Source organism: Molossus molossus, unplaced genomic scaffold, assembly GCF_014108415.1.
Source record: "Molossus molossus isolate mMolMol1 unplaced genomic scaffold, mMolMol1.p scaffold_m16_p_19, whole genome shotgun sequence".
Taxonomy (NCBI): domain Eukaryota; kingdom Metazoa; phylum Chordata; class Mammalia; order Chiroptera; family Molossidae; genus Molossus; species Molossus molossus.
Genome location: NW_023425354.1, coordinates 14,069,511 through 14,094,745, shown reverse-complemented (window position 1 = coordinate 14,094,745; position 25,235 = coordinate 14,069,511). Strand labels below are relative to the sequence as shown.

The window sequence follows — 25,235 nt, the reverse complement described above, 5'->3', positions numbered from 1 at the left end:
AATTAAAAGGTATTGGCATAGCTTCCTTACACTGGACTTTTTGGTTAGTTCTAAGGTATGGTAGAATTTTGAAAAATCTCTCTCTGCTAAGTCTGTCAGTTCTCCAAATCTGCAGTTTAGCAGATTCCTCCTGTTTGAACCTCCGGACTGCTTGCTCTCTTCTGTTTTTCCTTCCTCTTCACTCTTTTTATTTTGTTCTGGGAGCATAAAATATGATCAAGCCCCCATTAATGGGCAGGTGTTAAGTTAAACAATGGTATGGCTTTCTGTGCGACCTTATGTACCTGCTACTTCACCCCTCTGCTCTTATAGGATGGTTTTATTACAGTATGTAAACTATATTTGTGATGCTTTATTTAAAAGCTTCACTAGTCCAAGATTGTTGCATTACTTGGGCTTGGGACTTTTGAATTTTTGATCTTTGACTTCATGTGATACATTTCTTTCAGTGCTTTTCAAGAAGTCTTATTTCTCATGGTGACCTAGATATTAGTCTCATGGTTTGGTCAGCAGCTTTTTAAAGAAGTTATTTGTTACCCTACCTGGTGTGGCTCAGTTGGTTGTGTGTTGCCCTGTGCACCTAAAGATTGCTGGTTCGATTACCATCAGGACATATGCGAAGGGGTTGCTGGTTCAATCCCCAGTAGGGGGTGTGCAGGAAACAGCTAATCCATGTTTCACTCTCACATGGATGTTTCACTCTCTCCCTCTCCCTTCCTCCCGCTCTAAAAATCAATTTAAAAAATAAGTTATTTGTCAAGGTTTAGTTGAAAAAATCTGCTGCTTTGATGGGTCTCATCATTTTGGTGAGCTGGAATAGCTTGATAGTTTTTGTTCTTTCAACATTTGAGTGCCCGCTGCATACTAGGCATGGTGCAGGGATGACACCTCAGCACAGTGCCTCCAAGCCTCCATTGTGGAGAGAGATCATATTGGGGTGAGAGCTGTGACCTGGTGCTATGGGAACATACATATTGTAGTTCTTAGGGTTTTTTGGCCACTTTAGGAGGCCAATACCTTATTTGTTAGGTGACTGGGACTTATTTTGACCACTTTAGTAACTGATTTTTGTGGCACTTTGTAGGGCTATACTGACTATTGTTATACATTGAAGTTAACATGTGTAAGTGTAAACACTGATCTAGGTGAAGTAGTTTTAGTTGGAAGGGAACACTAGATGTAAGTGTTAAATTGATCTCTGATTCAGTTGATTACCTAATAATGACCTTTGATGTGTCTTTTAAGTTCGGAATTCAGGAGAAGGCTCATATCCAAATCTGTCTGTTCAAATGGTCACCTACTGTGTAAAAGTAAGTTTGTATTCAAATTGTACGTCGTTTAAATTCATTGGACTTTGTTGTTAGAATGCTTTTCTTTCCTTCCGTTTTTTAGTTCATGAGAGCTATATCCAAGTATACTTTTGATGGGGTAAAGCATAAGTAATGGGAATGAGTGACACTGAATTTTGCTCCCCAGGCCCAACTTAACATCATATAACTAAGGTATCAGAAAACTTAACCTGATGATCTGTTTAATAGGAAGTTCTGCCTGTAATATATAGAGAAAGAATTTCATTTATATCCAAATGTTTTTATGGCATTAATTGTATATTATTTTGATGTTTCCAGTCATGGTAAGCATATTGATTAGAATACATATGTTATTCAAAGACTGGAAGTAGAATGGGTTTTTTTCTCCATAGCAACAACACTTGAAGGAAAAAACAAACAAACAAGTAAATTATTTTGTAGTTTGCAACGTTGGGAAGAGGAAAAGAAATTCTCCATTTTTTGCAACTTATTTTGCCTACAAGACATATCTCTCAGACTTAATTTAAAATAGGAGTAGGGAAGAGGCCATGGTACTGGGAGAAAAGGTGCTTTTGGAAAAAACTTTTCCTCTTAGCTTTGATTTCTCATTATGGGTCATGATTTTCCAGTAAAGATGTCACTGTGTTGATGACAGCTTTCAGTTTTGCAAAGATCAAGACTGCTTTCAGCCTTTGCTCCAAATGGGAGAACACAGTGACTTTTCTGTGATAGTGCCATCTAGTGGAACTGGTGCAGCCTCATGGGCTGTCTTGAGTTTCTCCTAACTGTTCATAACATTTTCAGTACTTTTTGATGTCCATAGAAGGAAGAAATTCAGTGCCACTGTGGATTCTTCCCTAGTGGACAGGAGGGTTTTAAGTAGCTGAAGTCTTTGAACTTCCTAGTTACTATAGATCTCCTATCATGTTGCTTCATGTTTTTTATACCTGCAAATTGGATATACATCACAAAACCTACACTAAAACAAAATGGCCAAGCCACCACATTTATTACCTATATTTAAGTTGCTCTTTACTTATGTTTTGGTTTTTTTTTTTGCAAATTTAAAATTTTCTTGCATATTGCAGTCACTGCATTTTTTTCTCTTTCTGTTAGCATATGTAACTTAGAATAACTAAACCAAAAGCATTAGTTTTGCACTTTGGGATACACTATATGGTTTTTGTTTAAGAGATTGATATTTTCTGTCATTAGTGAGTTACAGGGGTGGGGAGCCATTTTTCTGCCAAGGACCATTTGGATATTTATAACATCATTCGAGGGCCATACAAAATTATCATCTTAAAAATTAGCCTGCTCTATTTGGTCAGGCTAATTTGGTGAGGTGTGTGATGTCAGCTGGTATTGATTTCTCTGGCCTTATACAGCCCGAAGAAGGCCGGATGTTCCCCACCCCTGGATGATAAAGGAAAGTAGCTTAATGTGCATCAAGAAGCTATAGTTGACTTTTCTCCTCTAGTCTAGTTGCCACTTTTTAGGAGGACCTGTAACCATCCTTCAGCATTTTTGAGGTGATGAGATTGGGTTATGAACCTAACTTTTTATTTCTTGTTGATCCGATATGTGATGAGCTATCCTACTTTTTAATATTTTTTTAAAAAGTTGGTTTTAGAGAAAGAGGAAGGGAGAGGGAGAGAGAGATAGAAACATTCATTGGCTGCCTCCTGCACACTCCCTGCTGGGGCCAGGGATTGAGTTTGTAATCCAGGTACATGCCCTTGACTGGGAATCAAGCCTGAGACCCTTTGGTGCGCAGGCCGACACTCACCACTGAGCCAAACCAGCCAGGGCCATTTTCCCCTTTATTAGTTTGAAAGATATATACTCTTTTATTTGTTGCCATGAAAATTATGTGTATCTTTAATTTATCAAACATTATGATACCTTTGCTCTTCTTTTTTTTTTTTAAACCTTTGCCCTCTTTGCTTGTCAACAAGAACCTTGAAGATTTAACTCCATTATTCCTTTCCCAAATCACATGCTGTTGTTCTATATTTAATTGTGTATATGTATATATTTTAATTAATAGACTTTATTTTTATTTTTATTTTTATTTTTTTTTATCCTCACCCGAGGACATTTTTCCATTTTTTGTACAGATAGAGTGGGAGGGAGAGAGAGGAAGAGAGAGAGAGAGAGACACATCGACGTGAAAGGAACACATCGAGTGGCTGCCACCCGCACGACCAACCAGAGCCGGGGACAAACTGCAACCGAAGTACGTGCCCTTAGCGGAAACCGAACCTGGGTCTCTCCGGACCGCAGGCCGACGCTCTACCGCTGAGCCAAATCGGCCAGGGCTATTTTTATTTTTAATTAAAAAAATTTAAGTTGATTCCAGAGAGAGAGGAAGAGGGAGAGAGAAACATCAGTCAGCCGCCTCTTGCACTTGCCCACCTCTTCCACTTGCCCAGATGGTCTGGGCAGTGAACCCACGACCTGGGTGTGTGCCCTGACCAGAATCGAACGAGCCACCTCCTGGTGCATGGGATGATGCACCAACTAACTGAGCCACTCTCTGGCCAGGACAATAGAATTTAATTTTTAAGTAGTTTTAGATTTACAGAAAATTGAGCAGATTGAACAGATAGTACAGAGAGTTTCTATGTACCCCCTCCTTATCCTGCCAGTTTCTCCTATTTACATCTTGTATTAATGTGGAGATTTGCTACAATTGATATCCAACATTGATACATAATTATTAAAGTCCATAGTTTAACATTAGGGTTTACACTTTGTGTTGTGTAATTCTATGAGTTATGATAAATGCAAAAAATGTCACATATCCATTCCTTTTTTTCATCTCTGACCTATCTGGACTACTTTGTTTTTAATTTCTCTTTTTATTTATTTAGTTTTTAAATAAGTTTTTATTGATTCATTTTATTATTTTAATCCTCACCCGAGGAGATATATATATATATATATATATATATATATATATATATATTTATATATTTTTTTTAGATAGAATGGGAGGAACGAAGGGGGAAAGAGAGAGAAACATCAATGTGAAAGACACGTCATTTGGTTGCCTCCCACATGGCAGGGTTATACCTGCAACTGAGGTATCTGCCCTTGACTGGGAATTGAACCCATGACTATTCCATCCATGGGCCAACACTCTAACCACTGAGCAGAACCAGCCCATGCTTTATTGATTTTTAGAGAGAGAGGAAGGAAGGGAGAAGGAGCGAGAGATAGAAACATCGATGAGAGAGAAACATTGACCCAGAATCAAACCTACTATCTCTAGGTCCATGGGTCGATATTCAACCACTGAGCCACACCTGCTGGGCAGGAATACTTTTTCTTTTGCCTGAAATACATCCTCTGGAATTCCTTTAGTGTGGGTCTGTCAGTGATTTTCTTCCCTTTTTGTCTGCTTTAAAATGTCTATTTATGGCTTTATTCTTGAGGGGTATTTTTGCTAGGCTGGCTATTTTCTTTCAGCACATTGTTTGCTGTTGTCCACTGACTTCCATTATACCCTTTTTGTTTTTAGTGTCATTGCATTTTTTTGAAGAGAACCTGTCCTTTCTTTGCCTATTTCCTAAATTTTCTTTAGTGATTTTCTGCAGTATAATGTGGAAGTGGGAGATAAGTCTAGCTAGTACTTTATTATTTACCTGTGCTTTTATTTACTTATTTACTTATTTATTTGGAGTCAGGGAGCTAGGTTAGAGTAACTTTTTTTCTTTTTCTTTTTAAATTTTTTTCTTTATTGATTTTTAGAGAGATAGGAAGGAAGAGGGAGAGAGAGATAGAAACATTGGTGGGAGAGAACATCCATTGGCCACCTCCTGCATGCCCCTCACTGGGGATCAGGCCCACAACCTGGGCATGTGCCCTGACTGGGAATCGAACTGGTGACCTCTTGGTGCATGGGTCGACGCTCAACCACTGAGCTACCCTGGCCGGACTGCCTTTTCCTTTTTTTAAAAAAAAAATATATTTCATTGATTTTAGAGAAAGAGGAAGCGAGAGTGAAAGAGAGAAACATCAATTGGCTGCCTCCGGTTTGGCCCCCTACTGGGGATGGAGCCTGGAACCCAGGCATGTACCCTGACCAGGAATCAAACCTGTGAACTCCTGGTACATAGGAGGACACTCAATCCACTGAGCCACACCAGTCAGGGCCCTTTTTTTCTTTATTATTTACCTGTGCTTTCCTTTCTTCTTCTTTTTCTTTTGGGTGGGGGAGGAGGAGGGGGAGAGGGCTAGTCAGCCCCAGAGACAGCCCCAAGAAACACGGGGGGGGAGTGGTAGGAATGGCTACGGCTTAGTTTGGGATCACAGAGGGACAAGGAGAACTGAGGTGGGGCAAGTGTGGAACTGGACCTTGGGTGGATGAAGGGAAACAGCTATCTCGGACCAGAGACTGGAACTAGCAGAAAGTCATTGCCTAACAGAAAAGGAAGGAACAGAGAGAAACGGGGTACAGAACAGGCACCAAGGGATGCTGGGCGAGTACCTAAGGATTTGGGTCAGCACAGAGGTGGAGGTTTGCAGTATTAGAAGGGGGCACAAGGGATCTGCAGAAGAGAAGGAAAGAGGCTTCAGAAAGGTGTGTGTCAGAGAGAACCAAGGGCACAAGGGTATGGCATTGGGTGGGCAGAATGAGGAGGGAGCATCAGCGGAGGTAGGAGGGACCTGCCTGGAGAGCCCAGAGGTATGTGGGGGGAGGGGATGGCTCCTTGTGGAAGGGACCCCTAGAGGAGACCCTAGGGGGAGGGGAAGCTCCCCATTGACAAGATGTCATGACTGGACCAGGGCCGGGGACAAACTGCAACTGAGGTACATGCCAGTAACAGAAATTGAACCCGGGTCTCTCTGGACCACAGGCCGATGCTCTAACCACTGAGCCAAACCGGCCAGGGCGACTTTTATATTCTCATTGGGATTCGTTGGGCTTTTTGAATCTGGATTGCTGGTTTTCATTAGTTGTAGCATATCCTCAGGCATCGTCTCCTCATCTAATATTGCCTCTATCTTATTCTCCTTTTTCTTTCTACACTCCATTTAAACATGTTAGACCTTCTTACTGTATTTTCTTTTCCTATGTCTTCTGTTTTGTTGGACTTTTTTGTTGTCTTTTTGTTTTGTTAATCCTCACCTGAGGATATTTTTCCATTGATTTTTAGGTAGAGTGGAAGGGAGATGGTGGGGGCAGGGAGACATTGATGTGAGAGAGACACATTGATTGGTTGCTTCCACATGCACCCTGATGGGGCTAGGGATCAAACCTGCAACCCAGGCACGTGCCCTTGACTGGGAATAGAATCTGAGACCCCTTGGTTTGAGGGCTGACACTCTAACCACTGAGCATCACTGGCCAGGGCGAATTAGATCTTAAATATTGTGGCTTGTTGATGAATAATGAGGCCTCTATGTGGGAAAACTATTTTATTGTAATATATATTTGACAGTTTATAGATTTGGCTTGGTTGGTTAAAATGTCATGTTAAGAATGGTTTATGTATATTCTCCTATATCCCCATATAGGGGTGGAAAGGTAACTAATCTTCACTGAGCACCAGCTATATTTCAGGCTTTGTTTTACCCCTCCCCCAATATATAGTGTTATTTTATTTTATTTGTTATTATATTTTTACTTATTTATTTATATTTATAATTTTTTTCTTTATTGATTTGAGAGAGAGAGGAAGGGAGTGAGAGAGAGAGAGAGAGAGAGAGAGAGGAAGGGAGCGGGAGAGAGAGAGAAACATTGATGAGAGAAAACACTGATGGCTGCCTCCTGCACACCCTCTACTGGGGATCAGACCTGAAACCCAGGCATGGGCCCTGACGGGAATAGAACTGAGACCGGTTGGTTCATGGGACTACACTAAACCAACTGAGCCACACTGCTGGGTTCAAGACCTCTTTAAAAATGACTTTAGGGCCCTGGTCGGTTTGGCTCAGCGGTTAGAGAGTCGGCCTGCGGTCCAGAGAGACCCAGGTTCGGTTTCCGCTAAGGGCATGTACCTCGGTTGCAGTTTGTCCCCGGCCCTGGTTGGTCGTGTGGGTAGCAGCCACTCGATGTGTTCCTTTCACGTCAATGTTTCTCTCTCTCTCTCTCTCTTCCTTCCACTGTACCTGAACAAAAAATGGAAAAGTGTCCTCGGGTGAGGATAAAAAAAAAATGACTTTAGGCCCTGGCTGGTTTGGCTCAGTGGTTGGAGCGTTGGCACACCGACCAGAGTCCTAGATTCGATTCTAGATTCGATTCCTGCTAAGGGCACATACCTCAGTTGCAGTTTGTCCCTGGCCCTGTTGGGGTCGTGTGGGTGGCAGCCAGTTGATGTGTCTTTCTCACATCGATGATTCTCTCTCTCTCTTCCTCCCTCTCTCCCTCCTGCTCTATCTGAAGATAAATGCAGAAGTCTTCTCCGGTGAGGATAAAAAAATGAAAAATACAAATAAAAATGACTTTAGGCCCTGGCCGGTTTGGCTCAGCAGTTAGAGCGTCGGCCCATGGACCAGAGAGTCCTGGATTTGGTTTCCGCTAAGGGCACATACCTCGGTTGCAGTTTGTCCCTAGCCCCGGTTGGGGTCGTGGGTGTCCACCAGTTGATGTGTCTCTCTCATGTCGATATCCCCCCTCCCCCCCCCATCTGAAGATAAATGCAAAAATGTTCTTGGGTGAGGATAAAAAAAAAATGACTTTAGTACACTTGAATCCAAGTCCTCGTCAATCTTTTTTTTTTTTTTTTTTTGAACCTACAATGTTTAATTACATATCACATCTACTAAATGTTTTAAATTGATAAACATTGGGTTTACCTATTAATCATCAAATAAATTCTCTGGGGAATCCTGGCAAAATGAGGTACAGAAAATCTAGAGTTCAGCTACCGACTCATTATGACTTTTAACAAGATGATTAAAGCTCCATTTCCTTCTCTAAATAGACACTGGAATGGTTGATGTTGAGGAATAATGTGCAGCTTAGATTCTTTGTAAACCAAGTAAAGCTCTTCAAATAATTCATGGGACAGGTATTGTACCACATTAGAGGGAAGATGGAGAAGGATGAGATTTCCTGTCCTTAAAGAGGTTCCATTCACTTGCTGGGACCAACCTTGATGTAGGCTCTGATACAATAACTCACCAATGCCAGCCTGAGCATGTGGAGTACCCTGAATATGGATCCTCAATTTTTACTTGAGCCCATCCCCAGATCTTTCTTTAATCTGTATTTATAATGTGATGTTGTTACTAAAAGGAATGTTTTCCAATTATTATTGTGGGCTCTCTGTAGTTAGACCGGTTATGAGTGTGCTTTAGTGTTTCTGATTCCTTGTAGTGTCATCTTTCTTTTTTTTTATTCCTCACCCAAGGATGTTTTTCTGTTTATCATTAGATAGAGTGGGAGGGAGGGAGAGAGAGAGAGAGGCAGAGAGAAACATCAATGTGATAGAGCCACATCAACTGGTTGTCTCCCGCACAACCCAACCAAGGCCAAGGATGAACCGAAACTGAGGTACATGCTCTTGACCGGAATTGAACCCACGACTCATTGGTCCATTGATGGACACTCCAACCACTGAGCCAAACCGGCCAGGGCTGTAGTATCATCTTTCAAAGTCTGTTCTGGAGGCTGTAGAGTCCAAGATTAAGGCACAAGCCAATTCAGTGTCTGGTGAGAGCCTGCTTCCTGATTCATAGAAGGCTATCTTGTTGTGGCCTCACATGGTAGGACTGTCCATCTATTTAAGTTGCCATATTAGTTTAACTCTGAGCTATGAGTCATGTGCCTTGGGAAACAATGTTCTTTAGGGACATAAGTAAAAGTAATCTAGCTAAGAGTCTTTGCATGGGTTATTACCAAATGTACTGCCATCCTGGATAATTGGATAGTAGTGTAATTTTTGGAATTAGAAGGTGAGCAGATGAGATTGCCATGCCTTGGTAGAAAATTTCCCAACTGTCTTTCCCCCAGCCAGGTAAGTGTAATCTGGAAACAGCTAAGTTGTGTGTGTAGAAAGTAGAGTCACTGATTATATAAACTTAAAATTACTATCTTAGCCTTGGCCGATTTGGCTCAGCGGTTAGAGCATCGGCCCGTGGACCAGAGAGTCCCTGGTTCGGTTCCCGCTAAGGGCATGTACCTTGATTGCAGTTTGTCCTTGGCCCCAGTTGGGGTTGTGTGGGTGGCAACCAGTAGATGTGTCTCTCTCATGTTGATGTTTCTCTCTCTTTCTCTCCCTTTCTTTCTCCTTCCCACTCTATCTGAAGATGAATGCAAAAATGTCCTTGGGTGAGGATAAAAAAAAAAATAATAATAATAATAAATACTGTCTTAAATTCTAGCCCTTGAAGGGGCGTAAAGGGCACTCGTGAAGTCTTCCTGGCTTCTTATAGATGAGTAAACTGAGGCTCAGAGAGAGCAGTTGACTTGCTATAGGTTGTGTCACAGTCAATAAGTGACACAGCTGGGATTTAGACTCCTGCCTTCTGGCATTATACCAATATATTGGGGTCTGTAATAGGAATTTTGTTTTACTGTTTCCTGTAGGAGGTGGCAGTGCGTTGTTTTTCACAGATTAATGATCCCTTCAAAACTAAAAGCCAGGAACCAAGCTTATTGTCAAACTTTCTTTAGGGTTATGTACTTTCTGAATATTTTAAATCTGGATTATGTTAATCTTTATATTTTTGTTCTTATTCTAATGATCATTTCTTCTGTGTTGTCTTTACTATGAATGTGCTCTAGGATTTTATACAAAGCATCTCTTTTCCATCTATAAACATTGAATTTGTAGTTTATAATTGATAAAAGGAGAGTTTTTTTTTTAGCATAAGAAGAGAGTTTAAAAGCTAAATTGTAAGCTTTAGAGTGAAACATGTAATAGTAGTCTATCCATATGACTATTGCCTGTATGTATATAGAAGTCATACTTTTCCTTAAGATTAGTTTTTTTTAATGATTAATTTTCAGTTATATAAGGAATGCATGCATACTTTTATAATGCTGAGAACTGTAATAGCACTCAGAAGGTTGGTATGTATCTATTTAGATTTTCTTTTTTAATCCTCACCTGAGGACATGCTTAGAGAGAGGAAGGGAGGGAGGAAGGGAGGGGGAAAGAGAGAGAGAGAGAGAAACATCAATGTGAGAGAGAAATATCTATCAGTTGCCTTTCGTGTGCTCCCCAACTAGGGATCAAACCCAGCAACCTTCTAGTGCATGGTATGATTCTCAACCAACTGAGCCACTCTGGCAAGAAACATCAATTTGTTTTTCCAGTTATTTATGCATTGGTTGATTCTTTTATTTGCCCTGATCAGGCATCTAACCTGCAACCTTGGCCTTTTGGGACAACGCTCTATACGCAACTGACATACCCAGGCAGGGCTTGATTTTTATTTATTTATTTTATTTATTTATTTATTTTTTTATCCTCACCCGAGGACACTTTTCCATTTTTTGTTCAGATAGAGTGGGGAGGGAGAGAGAGAGCGAGCGAGAGAGAGAAACATCGACGTGAAAGGGACACATCGAGTGGTTGCCACCCGCACGACCCAACCAGGGCCGGGGACAAACCGCAACTGAGGTACATGCCCTTAGCGGGAACCGAACCAGGGTATCTCTGGACTGCAGGCCGACGCTCTACTGCTGAGCCAAACTGGCCAAGGCAGGGCTTGATTTTTAAAATACTGTACTTATTCAGTTGCATACATAGTTATCCACTGGAAAAAATCCAGTGCTGAGTTTTGTGTGTGACTTTTACAAAAATTGAACCATACTATCATTATTTTCTGCAGCTTGTTTAGTTTCCACTCAGGTTTTGAAATCAGCCATATAGATGTTGCTGTATGTAGACCTAGTTTGGATCGCTGTTCTGTAAACAATAATCCTGTAAATATATCTGAACAGTGTCTTATCATCCATTTTAAGAAATAGTAAACGAGATAAAGGATTTCAAAATTATAGGGAGAAACCGGTAATCTAAATCCTTTCCGTTGATGGTCTCAGGACTACAGGTGATGCTTTTTGTATTGACTGCAATAGTGGTACAGCCCCATGGTTGTGAGTACTTCCTTTGTTCATCAGAACTGCATTGGGGCCCTGGCCGGTGTGGCTCGGTTGAGTGTTGTCCCATGCGCTGGAAGGCTGCCAGTTCGATTCCTGGTAAGGGCACATGGCCGGATTTCGGGCTTGATTCTCCATAGGAACCATGCAGGAGGCAGTCTAAGGGCGTTTAGCTCTCTCACGTTGATGTTTCTCCTCTCCTCTCCCTTTCTCTCTCTGAAAATAAAAAAAAAAATATTAAAAAAAAATTGCACTAGGTCTTTTTTTTTTTTTTTTAGCAGCTTTATTGAGGTATAATTCACACACCATACAGTTCACTCAAAGTGTACAGTTCTGTGGCTTAGTATATTTACAGAATTGTACAACCATTACAATAAATTTTAGAACATATTCATCATCTCAAGAAGAAACCCTTATCCCACAGATGTCACCCTCAAAACTCCCATTCCTCTCAGCTCTAGGCAATCCTATGTAATCTACTTTTTGTCTATAGATTTGCTTATTCTGAACATTTCATATAAGTGGGATTATGCAATGTGTGGTTTTTTGTAACTGGCTTCTTTTACTTAGCATTATGTTTTTGTTTTGTTTGGGTTTTTTTTGGCAGAATTTTATAGTTTTATTAACAAAAATACAATGTGTACACAATCTGTCTATTCATTTTCTTTGCTGCACAGCCTGGCATTGGGATTGGTGACTCTGATGGCCAGCTGGGCTGCTCTTTCTACAGTGGCTTTGTGGTTCTTTGAGGAGACATTGTGAGCAATCTCAACACAGTAAGATTTGTTGCACATCAGCAGTACTTCAAGCTCCTTGACATTGTGGACCTCAGAAGGCCACTGGGCAGCATGTGCTTTGTTTTCTTGTTGCTCCCATAACCAGTGTTAGGAATCAAGATCTGGCCCTTGAATCTTCTGCACACCCTGTTGTCAGTGCCTCTGGGTTTCCACCAGTTCCATTTAATTTTGACTTACCGGTTTAACTAGTGCTGGATGAACTTCTTGGTCCTCTTTTTGACAAATCTTGGGTTTCACAAGGGGTCTGAGGGTAGCCATGGTGCCAAGTAGGAGATGGCTGCCATCTCCATAGGCAGCGCCAAGGAAGAGAGCTACCATGTTTTCAAGATTCATTCATGTTATAGCGAGAATGAATCTGAACTTCATTTCTTTTTTTTTTTTTAAATTTTTTTTTTTTTAATCCTCACCCGAGGACATTTTTTCCATTCTTTGTACAGATAGAGTGGGAAGGAGAGAGAGGAAGAGAGAGAGAGAGAGAAACATCGATGTGAAAGGGACACATCGAGTGGCTGCCACCCGCACGACCAACCAGGGCCGGGGACAAACTGCAACTGAGGTACGTGCCCTTAGCGGGAACCGAACCCGGGTCTCTCCGGACCGCAGGCCAACGCTCCATAACCGCTGAGCCAAACTGGCCAGGGCTGAACTTCATTTCTTTTTATTGCCAAATAATATTTTATTTTTATGGATATACCATATTTTGTTTATCTAGTCTTCGGTTGGTGGACATTTGTGTTGTTTCCATTTTTTTGGCTATCATGAATAATAGTGCTGTGAACATTCATGTACATGTGTTTGTATGCACATGTGTTTTCATTTCTCTAGGGTATATTCCGAGGAGTGGAAGTGTTGGGTCTTAGTTAAGATATACTTCATTAGTCCAGCTGGAATGGCTCAGTTGGTTGAGTGTCATCCTGTGCACTGAAGGGTTGCTGGTTGGATTCCTGGTCAGGGCACATACCTGAGTTGCTGGTTTGATTCTTGGTTGGGGGCATGTGGAGGGCAGCTGATAGGTGGTGTCTTTCTCACATGAATGTTTCTCTCTCTTTCCCTTTCTCTCTCTGAGCATGTCCTCGGGTGAGGATTAAAAAAAATAAAGATATGCCCGGCTGGTGTGGCTCAGTGGCTGAGTGTCGACCCATGCACCAAGAGGTTGAGGGTTTGATTCCTGGTCAGGGCACATGCCCAGGTTGTGGTCCCAACCTCCAGTGGGGGGCATGCAAGAGGCGGCCAATCGATGTTTCTGTCTCTCTCTCTCTCTCTCTCTCTCGCTCCCCCCCCTTCCTCTCTCTCTCAAAATCAGTAAAGAAAAAAATTTAAATATAATAAAAATATATATCCATTAAAGCCTGGACCTACTGTAAAACTAAGGGTCTCTATGTGTACTTTTAAAATGATAACTATAACCATTTGAGGAACTGCCAGAGTGTTTTCCAAAATAGCTGCTCCATTTTTACATCTCCACTAGCAGTTCATGAGGGTTAAACTTCTCCCTGTTCTTGCCAACATGTTATTGCCTATCTTTTTTATTATATGTACCAGATCTTGAGTGAATTACAAAGACTTCCATAGGCAGGTTTTTAGGAAAGAAGACAGGTAAAGGATTTCTTATTCTAATTGTTGGGCTTGCTTGTTGTCTTGAAATGGATGTTATTAAATAACGTGATTGGGATTTAACATGACTGAAATATTATTAAAAATCATTAATATTAGTTAAGAATATTCTGAAGAATACATCCTTTTGACTGGTAGACCACAGTGATGTTTTGGGTCTTCTGGAATAAGTGTCAATTCATATACATTATCTAGTAATCCTTGAAAAGTCTTTATTTTATTTTCCCTAGTGCACAGTCACCCTAGTAAAAGGTTATAGTCCTTTTGGAGGGAGGCTGGGAGAAAGACTACCAGTGTAAATTTTTGATAGTGTAGTGGGGATCTTTCCTCCATAAGACCAGTCATTCAAAGGGTTCTCTGTCTGTAAACTTATTCAGATTTTGGGATTAAGGGGCTGTAGCTCTCTCTTTTTAATGATGCAAATTAGGTTTTTGTTCACTTGACTTAGAACTGTATACAGATCAAGTAAGAATTTGGTAGATGTTCCATTTATTTCACTGCTAGGAACACTGTGATCAATTACCCAGTGTGGTATGTCTCTGGGAGTCAGACTGCTCTAATTGCTGAATTTACTCTGCTATGGTGTGAAAAAGTGATGTTACTAATGACTAAAAAAATATGGAGACCCTTAGTTTTAGCTTTTGATTAGGTCAAGCCTTTAATGGAGTATCTTAACTACCTCAGGTAGTTTGACTCTGTTGTCAGCTTTGCTTCTTTATACTCAAATTCAACTTCTGTCCACTGTTCTCGATCCCTTTCAAAATACCTATTTAGTCCAAAGAGGAAATGAAGACTTTAGAAACTCAATAAATGTTGACATTTAAACTTTTACAAGAGTGAAAGATTAACCTTTGGCCCCTACTTCTACAAGTTTTTGTTAGTTTATATGAGTTTCATTCATGTACTAAAGTCTGGTTGTCAACATTTTTATCTTAACCTCAGTTGTCATGGGTTTATAACTTATCCACAAAGTTTTTTTAGGCTTGTATATTTTTTAGGCAAATATATTTTTAAGTCCTCCGAAAAGTACATTTTGAGTATATTAAAAGCATGTTTTACTTTGTTTTTGCAAACCATACTTTTTGTTGTTGTTAATCCTTACCTGACGATATTTTTCCATCGGTTTTCTTTTTAGAGAAAGTGGAAGGGAGGGAGGGGGAGAGAGAGATAAATCAGTGTGAGAGACACACATTGATGCCTCATGCCAAGGGGTAGGGGCAGGGGTTGAACCTGCAACCCAGGTACGTCAGTGCCCTCAATTGGGAATCAAACCCAAGACTCTTCGGTCAGTAGGCTGATACTAACTGCTGAGCCAAACTGGCCAAGGCTGGAAACCATACTTTTTTTAAAACAAGAAACCTGAGCCCAGCCGGTGTGACTCAGTGGTTGAGCTTGGTCAGCCCATGCACCAAGAGGTCGCTAGTTTGATTCTAGGTCAGGGTACATGCCCAGGTTGTGGGCCAAATCCCCAGTGTGGGGCATGCAGGAGGCGGCCAAATGTTTTCTCTCATTGATGTTTCTATCTCTTTCTCCCTTCCTCTGTCTCTAAAATCAATAAAGAAAAAAAAAATTAAAAAACAAAAATAAGAAACTTGACTGTTGTCTATTTTTCAAATGGTCCATTTGGTTTTCTTTTAAAAATCATTAGTAGCAGGCGACAGGTTAAACAGTTTAAATGTTGTCATAGAATAAGTTTTTTTTTTACATAGGAGTCTAACTTATTATCATACTTTGTTTAAAATATTCTTACTGGTTTTTTTGAGTCTGAGATGACTTTTTAAAAAAACCTTTTTTGTCTGTTTTGCATTTATTTCTTTCATATCTTTTATTTATTTTTATTTTTTTGTTACAGATGTTTCTCTTTTTTCCCCCATTGCCACCTTCCTCCCAATCCCGCCCCCCATCCCCGCCAGCATTATTGTCTGTATCCATGGTTATACATACATGCATGTAAATTCTGTGGTTTATCTCTTCCTTCCCCCCAACCCTCTTCTTCTGTGGTTTGTCAGTCTGTACCCTACTTCTATGTCTCTGGGTCTATTTTGTTCATCATCTTCTTTTGTTCATTATATTCCACAAATAAGTGAGATCATGTGATATTTGTCTTTCTCTGATTGGCTTGTTTCGCTTAGGATAATATTCTCCAGGTCCCTCCAGGTCGTCTCGAAGGATAAGAGATCTTTCTGCCCTGGCCGGTTTGACTTAGCGGTTAGAGCGTCGGCCTGCGGTCCGGAGAGACCTGGGTTTGGTTCCCGCTAAGGGCACGTACCTCGGTTGCAGTTTGTCCCTGGCCCCGGTTGGGTCGTGTAGGTGGCGACCACTCGATGTGTCCCTTTCACATTGATGTTTCTCTCTCTCCCCCTCCCACTCTATCTGAACAAAATATAAAAAAAAAATGTCCTCGAGTGAGGATTAAAAAAAAGAGATCTTTCTTACAGCTGCATAGTATTCCATTGTGTATATGTACCACCGCTTTTTTATCTACTCATGAGATGACTCTTTTAAAAAAATTTTTTTTTTTACTGATTTTAGAGAGAGAGAGAAACATTGATGAGAGAGAACATCGATGAGAGAGGACATTGATTGGCCGCCTCCTGCATGCCCCGCACTGGAGATTGGGCCCACAACCTGGGCATGTGCCCTGACTGGGAATCGAACTGGTGACCTTTTGGTGTGTGGATTGACACTCAACCACTGAGCTACACCAGCCGGGCTGAGATGACTTTTTCAAGGCACAGTTGCCTCTCTCCAGTGACTTAGATGTTAGTAAGCATTCTCCTAAATGGCTATTATATATCAACTATCAAGTAACAGACTATTTTACATAGAAAATAACATAAATGAAAATACCATGTAATCAAACTTATATAATGTTGATAAAGAAGTACTTTTAGCATACAAGAGTATGAATTTATCATTCAATTTAAGGTTATAGTTAAAATTTTTTTAATGAAACAAAAAAAGAAGAAAAAATAATAGAACTACAAGAAGAAATAATATACTGCAAAACAGAAGAATAGGAATTAATCAATCCAGAGTTGGAAAATTAGGAAACAAGGGAAAATGGAAGGAGTAAATGAGTGTAAGAAAAAATGCTAGAGACCAACAAAGAGAAAAAACTGGAAAAGGATGGTTAGTTATATGATATTAATATGAAAATCTCAGTGAAGTGATATCACTTAAAGATAGTAGGAATGAATGTTGACAAAACATATAAAAATCAGAATTGACTCATATAACCAAGCAAAAATCTAGGCACGCCCTGGCCAACCGGCTTAGCAGTTAGAGCATCCAGTCCTCAGACCTAAGGGTTGTGGGTTCGATTCCTGGGTTGCATGTTCGATCCGCAACCCTGGGGTCATGTGGGAGCAGCCAGTCAATGTGTCTCTCTCACATTGATGTTTCTGTCTCTCTCTTTCTCCTTTCCACTCTCTTTAAAAAAATCGATGGAGCCCTGGCTGGTTTGGCTCAGCGGTTAGAGCATTGGCCCAAGGACCAGAGAGTCCTGGGTTCGGTTTCCGCTAAGAGCACATAACTCGGTTGTGGTTTGTCCCCACCCCAGGTGGGGTTGTGTGGGTGGCAGCCACTCAATGTGTCTCTCTCACATTGATGTTTCTCTCTCTCTTCCTCCCTCTCGGGTGAGAATAAAAAAAAAATATCCTCAGTTAAAGATAAACAAAAAAATAGAAGAATAAAAGAAAAATCTAGGCTATTATAAAACTACTTTGTCTTCCTTCTCTTTTTCCTTGAAGTAGGGCAAAAACCCACTCCCTAGTTACTGGTGGTTTTTCCTATCCTTTGAAGGAATAGATAATTCTCATGTTAAATAATAACATAGTAAATAAATAATACACTAAAAAAATTAAAAACACTTTTTATTTCAAAATAATTATAGATTCAAAGGAAGTTGCAAAAAATATGCGGGGAGGTTTCATGCACCCCCCCCCCCCATGTGAGCATCTTGCATAATTATAGCAAAATATTAAATCAGGAAATTGTTGGTAAAATCCACGAACTCCTACATATTTCACATTATACACTCACCATTTGTGTGTGTGTGTGTGTGTGTGTGTGTGTGTGTGTGCTTCTGTGTAATTTTATCACCTGTGTATAGCCACTCCCACAATCGACATGTAGAACTACTCCATCACCACAAGATTCTCTCCTGTTACTCCTTTGTAGCTCTCTCCCTTAAAACCCTGACTCCTGCCCTGGCCGGTTTGGTTCAGCGGTTAGAGTGTCGGCCTGCGGAACTGAGAGACCCAGGTTCGGTTTCCGCTAGGGGCACATATCTCAGTTGCAGTTTGTCCCCGGCCCTGGGGTAGCAGGCACTCGATGTGTTCCTTTCATGTCGATGTCCCCCCCCCCCCCCCCCCCCGCTTCTCCCTCCTACTCTATCTGAACAAAAAAATGGAAAAATGTCCTCAAGTGAGGTGGGAAAAAAGAAATCCTGACTCCTGACAACCTCTAATTTGTTTGTCATCTCTTTTAAATTCGTTATTTGAAGTGTGTGTAACAACTTTTTGAGATTAGCTTTTTTTTTTATCCTCACCTGAGGTCATTTTTGCATTTATCTTCAGATAGAGTGTGGGGGGGGCGGCGGGGGGGGAAACATGGATGTGAGAGAGACACATAGAGTGGTTGCCACCCACACGAACCAAAGACCCTTCGATCCCTGGGCCGATGCCTTAACTGCTGAGACAAACTGGCCAGGGCAAGATTAGCTTTTTTTTTAACTTGCCATTATTTCCTTGAAGTCAATCCAAGTTGTTACAATATATATAAATAGCTCATTCTTTTTTATTGTTCAGTAGTATTCCATGCTGTGCATAACCACAGTTTATTGAACCATTCACACGTTGAAGGACATTGGGTTTGTTTCTAGTTTTTGGCTAATATGAATAAAGTGGCTATGAACATTTGTGTACAGGTTTTTGTATGCAAATTATTTCTCTGGAACATATGTTCAATAATACAATTGCTGGTTCATATGTTAAGTGTATTTTTAGTTTTAAGAGAAACTGCAAGACAATTTTTCAAACAGGTTATATACTTTTTTACAGTCTCATGACAAAGTAAAAGTGATTTAGTTTTTCTACATACTTGCCAGCATTTATAGTGTTGTTGCTATTTTTTATTTTAGCATTCTGATAAGTATGGAATGAAATCTTATTGTGGTTTGATTTTTGTATTTCTCTCATGGCTGGCTAATGATGTTGAACATCTTTTCTCATGGTTATTAGCCATCTTGATATTCTCGTCAATGAAATGTCTATTCATGTCTTTTGCCATTTTCTAACTGGATTAAAAGAGTTGAGTTTTGAGTTCTTTATATAGTTTAATATCAAGTCCTTTGTCAGATATGTGGTTTGCAGATATTCCATTCTGATTTGTCTCTTCAAACTATTTCCAGAGTCTTTTGCTAAGTAAAAGTTTTTATTTTGATGAGGTTTTATTAATTAATTTTTTTAATGGATCAAGCTTTTGGTGTTTTTTTTGTTTTGTTTTGTTTTTTTTATCCTCACCCGAGAACATTTTTCCATTTTTTGTTCAGGTAGAGTGGGAGGGAGAGAGAGGAACAGAGAGAGAGAGAGAAACATCGATGCGAAAGGAACACATCGAGTGGCTGCCACCCGCACAACCGACCAGGGCCGGGGACAAACTGCAACCGAGGTACGCGCCCTTTGCGGGAACCGAACCTGGGTCTCTCAGGAACCGCAGGCCGACACTCTAACCGCTGAACCAAACCGACCAGGGCCAAGCTTCTGATGTGAAAGACCTCTTCACACAACCCCTACTGGGGATCGAGCCTGCAACCCAGGCATGTGCCCTGACCTGAAATTGAACTGGGACCTCTCAATCCATTGGACAGCGCTCAGTCTACTGAGCCACACTGAAGGGGCTTATCTGTCTCTTTATTATTGAACTGTATGAGTTCCTTATACAGCATACAAGCCCCTTATCAGATATGTGATTTGCAGGTATCTTCTCCCGTTTTGTGAATTGTCATTTTACTTTGTTGATAGTATTCTTTTAACCATAAAAATTTTTAATTTTGAAGAAGTTCAGTTTATTGTTTTCTTTTGTTGGTGCTTTTGGTGTCGTGTCTAAGAATCCTTTGCCCAGTCTGAGGTCATGAAGGTTTAGCTATTACATTTAAATTCTGAAACCATTTTGAGTTAATTTTTGTATATGGTGTGAGTAAAGATCTAACTTCATTGTTTTCCCTGTGGTTATACAGTTGTCCCAGCACTAGTTATTTATTTATTTTTGTTAGCAATTATGGAACCATTTTCAACTTTATTATTTGGATGTTTGTGGATATAGGTAATGTAGGCACATGTGTGGGGAAAGAATTTCCTCTAATATCAGTAGAATCAAATCCATTAATTGTATTTTAAAAAATTTTATGTACATCATTACATGACTCATTATTTCTTATGATCCACACAGTGTCATAAAAGACCTAGTTCCTTTGATCAAGGGCAATAATGGTCCTTAAAAGTATCCTTTTAAAGGTATTGACTCTGAACACCTAATATCATGAATGGTTTTATCTGTCTCTCCATGCAAAATATTTTATATTGTATGAAGTTTTATACATTTTAGTTCAAAGGAAAAATACATACCTATATTCAAAGGAGTGCAGTGTACCTTAGAGTTGTATGATCATGCTGTCAAACTGCAACAGGTCAAATTTTGGATATATATTGAATGTATCCAGCACTATTTATTTGCTTATTTTTAAATACTTTTTATTGATTTTTTGTTGTTGTTGTTTTTTTTAGAGAGGTAGGGAGAGAAATCTAGAAACATTGATGTGAGAGAGAAACATCAATCAGCTGCTTCCTGCATGGCCCCTACTGGTGATCGAGCCCACAAACTGGGCATGTGCCTTGACTGGTAATCAAACCGGGACCTCTCAGTCTATGGGACGATGCTCAATCCACTGAGCCACACCAGCTGGGCTCTAGCTTTATTTATTTATTTATTTATTTATTTATTTATTTATTATTATTATTTTCTTTCAATCCTCACCCGAGGACACTTTCTGATATTTTGTTCAGATAGAGTGTGAGGGGGAGAGAGAGAGAGAGAGAAACATCTATGTGAAAGGGACATATTGAGTGGTTGCCACCCTCACGAACCAACCAGGGCCGGGGACAAACTGCAACCGAGGTACATACCCTTAGCAGGAACCGAACCGGGTCTCTCCCGACCGCAGGCCGACGCTCTAACTGCTGAGCCAAACCGGCCAGGGCTCTAGCACTATTTATTAAAACGACTGTTCTTTCCTTTATTGAATGGTCTTGGCACCTATGTCAGTAATTATTTGACTGTAGATCTGTTGTTTTCCTAGTACTATACTGTTTTGATTACTGTTGCTTTGTGATTAATCTTAAAGTCAGAAAATGTGAGTCCTCCTACTTTGTACTTTTTCAGAATCATTTTGCCTATTCTAGTCCCTTGTAATTTCATGTGAATTTTAGAATCAGCTTGTCAGTTTCTACAAAGAATGAATTCTAGTAGAGATTCTATGGAATTTATAAAGGAGCAAGGAGAGTATTGCAATCTTAATAACAACTCTTCTGATCCAAGAACATGGGGTGTTTTTTTTTTTGTTTTTTTTTCATTTATTCAGGTCTTTACTTTCTTGAAACAAATTTTTTAGAGTATACATTTTGTACTCCTTTTGTTTATTCCTAAGTATTTATTCTTTTTGATGTCAATGTGAATGGAATGTTTTTTTTTAAACTTCACTTTCAGATTGGTCATTGCAGATTTATAGAAATAAAATTGATTTGATATCCTGCACCTTGCTGAACTAATTTATTAGTTCTATTAGTATTTTAGTGGATCCCTTGGGATTTTCTATATACAAGATCATGTCATCTGTGAATTGGGATAATTGTACTTCTATCTTTCCAATCTAAATACCTTGTATTTCCTTCCTTCCTTCTTCCCTCCCTCCCTCCTTCCCTTTTCTCTCTTTCTCTCCCTCCCTCTCTCTCTCTCTCTCTCTCTCTCTCTCTCTCTCTTTCTTGTGTGTAATTGCTTGGATGTCTCACATCAATTGGTTGTCTTCTGCACTCACCCTGACTGGGGCCCAGGATCAAATCTTTAACCTGGGTATGTACCCTTGACCGGTAATAGAACCCAATGCTCTAACCACTGAACCACACTAGCCAAGGCTATTAAATGCTCTTTATCAGGTTGAGGAAGTCCCTTTTTTGTTTACCTGAGGTCTTTCTTTTGCTTTCATTTTTTCTTTTTATCCTCACTTGAGGACATTTTTTGCATTTATCTTCAGATAGAGCAGCAGGGAGAGAAGGGAGGAAGAGAGAGAGAGAAACACCAATGTGAGAGAGACACATCAACTGGTTGCCACCCACATGACCCCAACCAGGGCCAGGGACAAACTGCAACTGAGGTACATGCACTTAGCAGGAACAAAACCCAGGACTCTCTGGTTCATGGGCCAGTGCTCCAACCACTGAGCCAAACCGGCCAGGGCTGAAAATTGGTCATCTTAAATAATACATTGCCGCAACTCTCTTGGGGCTTGTTATTGTTATTTGCTTGTTTATTTGTTTAGTAACTGGCTGAATTATTTTAGTGAAGTCTATTGTACTGCCCCAGCTCCCCAGCCATAAGCCTCTGGTGGTGTTCCTCAGGGAGGCACAGCTGTAGGTATGCCTGTAGTCATACTCGGATGACTGGTATTGGTAGGGCTTTCCTTCCCTGACCAACCCAGCTGTTCAGCTCCACTAATTGCCCATATTACTCTATTGTTTTCAACAATACCCTGAGCCATAAATTCCTTTTCAAACTAATCTAGTCAAATCGGGGATCCATCAAGGAAGGGAGAGTTTTTTAGGTCAGTGCTATGTGTTCTGGCCCCAAAAGAACTCCTCCCAGAAGTCTTATCCCTAGTTGTCTCCTGCAAACTATCTAGCCTGCAGTCTAGGCTGTATCTTGTAAAATCTTGATATAATAAAGTAATTTGGGTGAGGGGGTATCTTTTAAAGCCAAAAATCCATTATATAATAAAGTAGGTTTTCTGAATACCTATGTTAAAAATTGACAAACTAGTTACTGTTTTTACTTATGTAGACACATTTGTGTAATTAAATTTAAGTACATGTGAAAAATTTAATTTCACTGAAGAGTTTTCTATATGTATTACAGTAATTTTAAATTTATACTAAATAGGTCTAGTAAATGCATATGTATTCACCAGGCACCTCGAGTAAATAAATGCACACAGCTGGGGCATGCATGTGTTAAAACTGCTGCAGAAAGTCAGGCTACATGAAAACAATCAATCACCATGCACCAAGTGGTGTGATCATGTGCTAATCATTCGCCGAACATAGTTTATGAGTGGTGCCTCTTGGATTTAAATGTGTAGACTCTAGTTGTAGATATGTAATATTTATTTATGTTGGCAAAATTAGTACAGTGTATTCCAACCTATCGCCTATTTGCTAAAATTTGTTAAAAATAACAGTGAATTAATAACAAAAGAATAGCCTATTAATTTTTTTTTTCAATCCTCACCTGAGCATACCTTTCTATTTATCTTCAGACAGAGTGGGTGAGAAAGAGGGATAGAGTAGGAGGGAAGGGTAGAGAGAGAAACATCGATGTGAGAGAGACACATTGATTGGTTGCCTCCCGCATGACCCCGACCAGGACTAGGGACTGAACTGCAACTGAGGTACCTGCCCTTGACTGGAATCAAACCCACGACTCTTTGGTCTGAGGGCCGATGCTCTAACTGCTGAGCCAAACTGGCCAGGGCTAACCTGTTAATTTAATTATAAGCAAATTAATTAAAAGCATTTAATTAATGCTTTGCTCTTGGTTAAAAGCATTTTAAAATTAACTGGGTATTAATTTTCACATATGACTCATGGGTTAGAAAGATGGTCTGTTAAATCCGAAGTCCGAGGTCCGCAAAATCGAGGGTTTACTGTACATACATAAATCTCCTTCCAGTCACCTTTTACCACAACCACCATATTATTGAGAACACTCTTAGACTTAAACTTGTCTACACTCTTGGGAATTAAGTCAGGTCCTTTGGAAAGAGGTTTGGTATTAGGAGTTCCTGCTTTCCCCCCTAGGGCAAATATTTGAGCCAGGGTTCTAGAGCTACGGGTTGGGATGGTGGTGAACACTTTTCTGTGAGTGACCTCCTTGCTCCAGGAGCTGAGCCCTGGCCAGGAGTGTGGGGATGTGGATAGGGGTGTGTGTGCACAGCTGGTGTGGAACCACCATCTCCTGTGCTGGGTGAAAGGGCTATTGGGGCCCCAGTATTCTCATTGTGCCATGCTAAATTAGAGTTTCTGTTCCACAAGTGAGGGTTGGGCAGATGGGAACCCCCTCCTCTCGCTTTGTTGCCTGGGACTTGGCTTTAGCAGAAGGAGGCTGGGGACAGGATGGTAATCCTGAAGAAGTCTTTGTCCAGGAAGAAAGCCCTTGGAGAAAGAGCTGAGGGAAGAGGGAGTCCTGTGTCATTGGCTGCAGTGGTCTGGAGCCTTGTTAAGATAGAGTGGGGAGTGGTCTTTTTTCACATACCATAGACTTTTCACCTTTCAGACTAAATTTTCATAGATTTTTATTAAATATGTGTTTATTTGTTGTTTCCCCTCAGGAACCATTTTCAGAGGCTTTGAATAGTTGTTGTTTTATAATTTTCACCAGTTTCACTGAGGAGTGGGCCAGCAGAGCTCCTTAAGCTATTAGGCTCTGAGAAGTCAATCTGTTGTGACTTGGTTTTTTTGAGCTAGCAGTCGTGCCTCCTTAAAGCATGACTCAGAAACATATTTCCTTCAATACGGTCCCTGACCACTGCCTCATAAGGAACCCTTAAACATATTCCTTAACATCTCAACTTTCAAATAGTACCTGTATGATACAAAAGGCTGAGAAAATTGATTTCTTTTGCTTATCTTTCTTAAAGAATGAATTCATTGCATGTAGTCTTGAAGGAAAAATCTGTACATAAGCACAGTTTTGTAAGGGAAATGAAAATAATAGTAGCTAGAGGATTTTAACAGGGTATTATAGTTGATTGACATCTTTTCAGGTTGGCTTGGAGACATTGCAGTTACCATTTGGCTTCTAAGTCAGGTGACTTAGACATCAAAATCAATAGGCTTCTTCCTCACTTTTGCTGTTATTGTAAATTAATTTCTTTTAATTCATTTTATTGTCTTTCCAGGGGCCACTCAATAGCGAGTCTTCAAACCAGAGCTTGTGCAGTGTGGGGTCCTTAAGTGATAAAGAAGTAGAGGTAAGAAGCCACATCTGTTGCAAGACTTTTCATATTTCCATAGTTTCAGTCTGTGATAAAAGATAATATAACTTCAGGGGTGCTGTTAGGGTCTGCACTGTTTGAGTTGTGCGCTCTTTGTGTCTGTATTTTTTTTCTTTTTATTGAATTTA

General features: G+C 40.2%; 1 protein-coding gene across 4 annotated transcripts in view; it reads left to right on the top strand.

Annotated features, from left to right (window-relative positions):
• TLK2 (tousled like kinase 2) overlaps window positions 1–25,235 on the top strand; it is a 117,584-nt gene that overhangs the window by 12,300 nt on the left and 80,049 nt on the right. For all 4 annotated transcript variants that reach the window (XM_036267696.1, XM_036267697.1, XM_036267695.1 and 1 more), the window contains exon 3: window positions 25,012–25,083. In XM_036267696.1, the coding sequence (XP_036123589.1) occupies window positions 25,012–25,083 (72 nt within the window). The remainder of the gene's footprint in view (window positions 1–25,011; window positions 25,084–25,235) is intronic.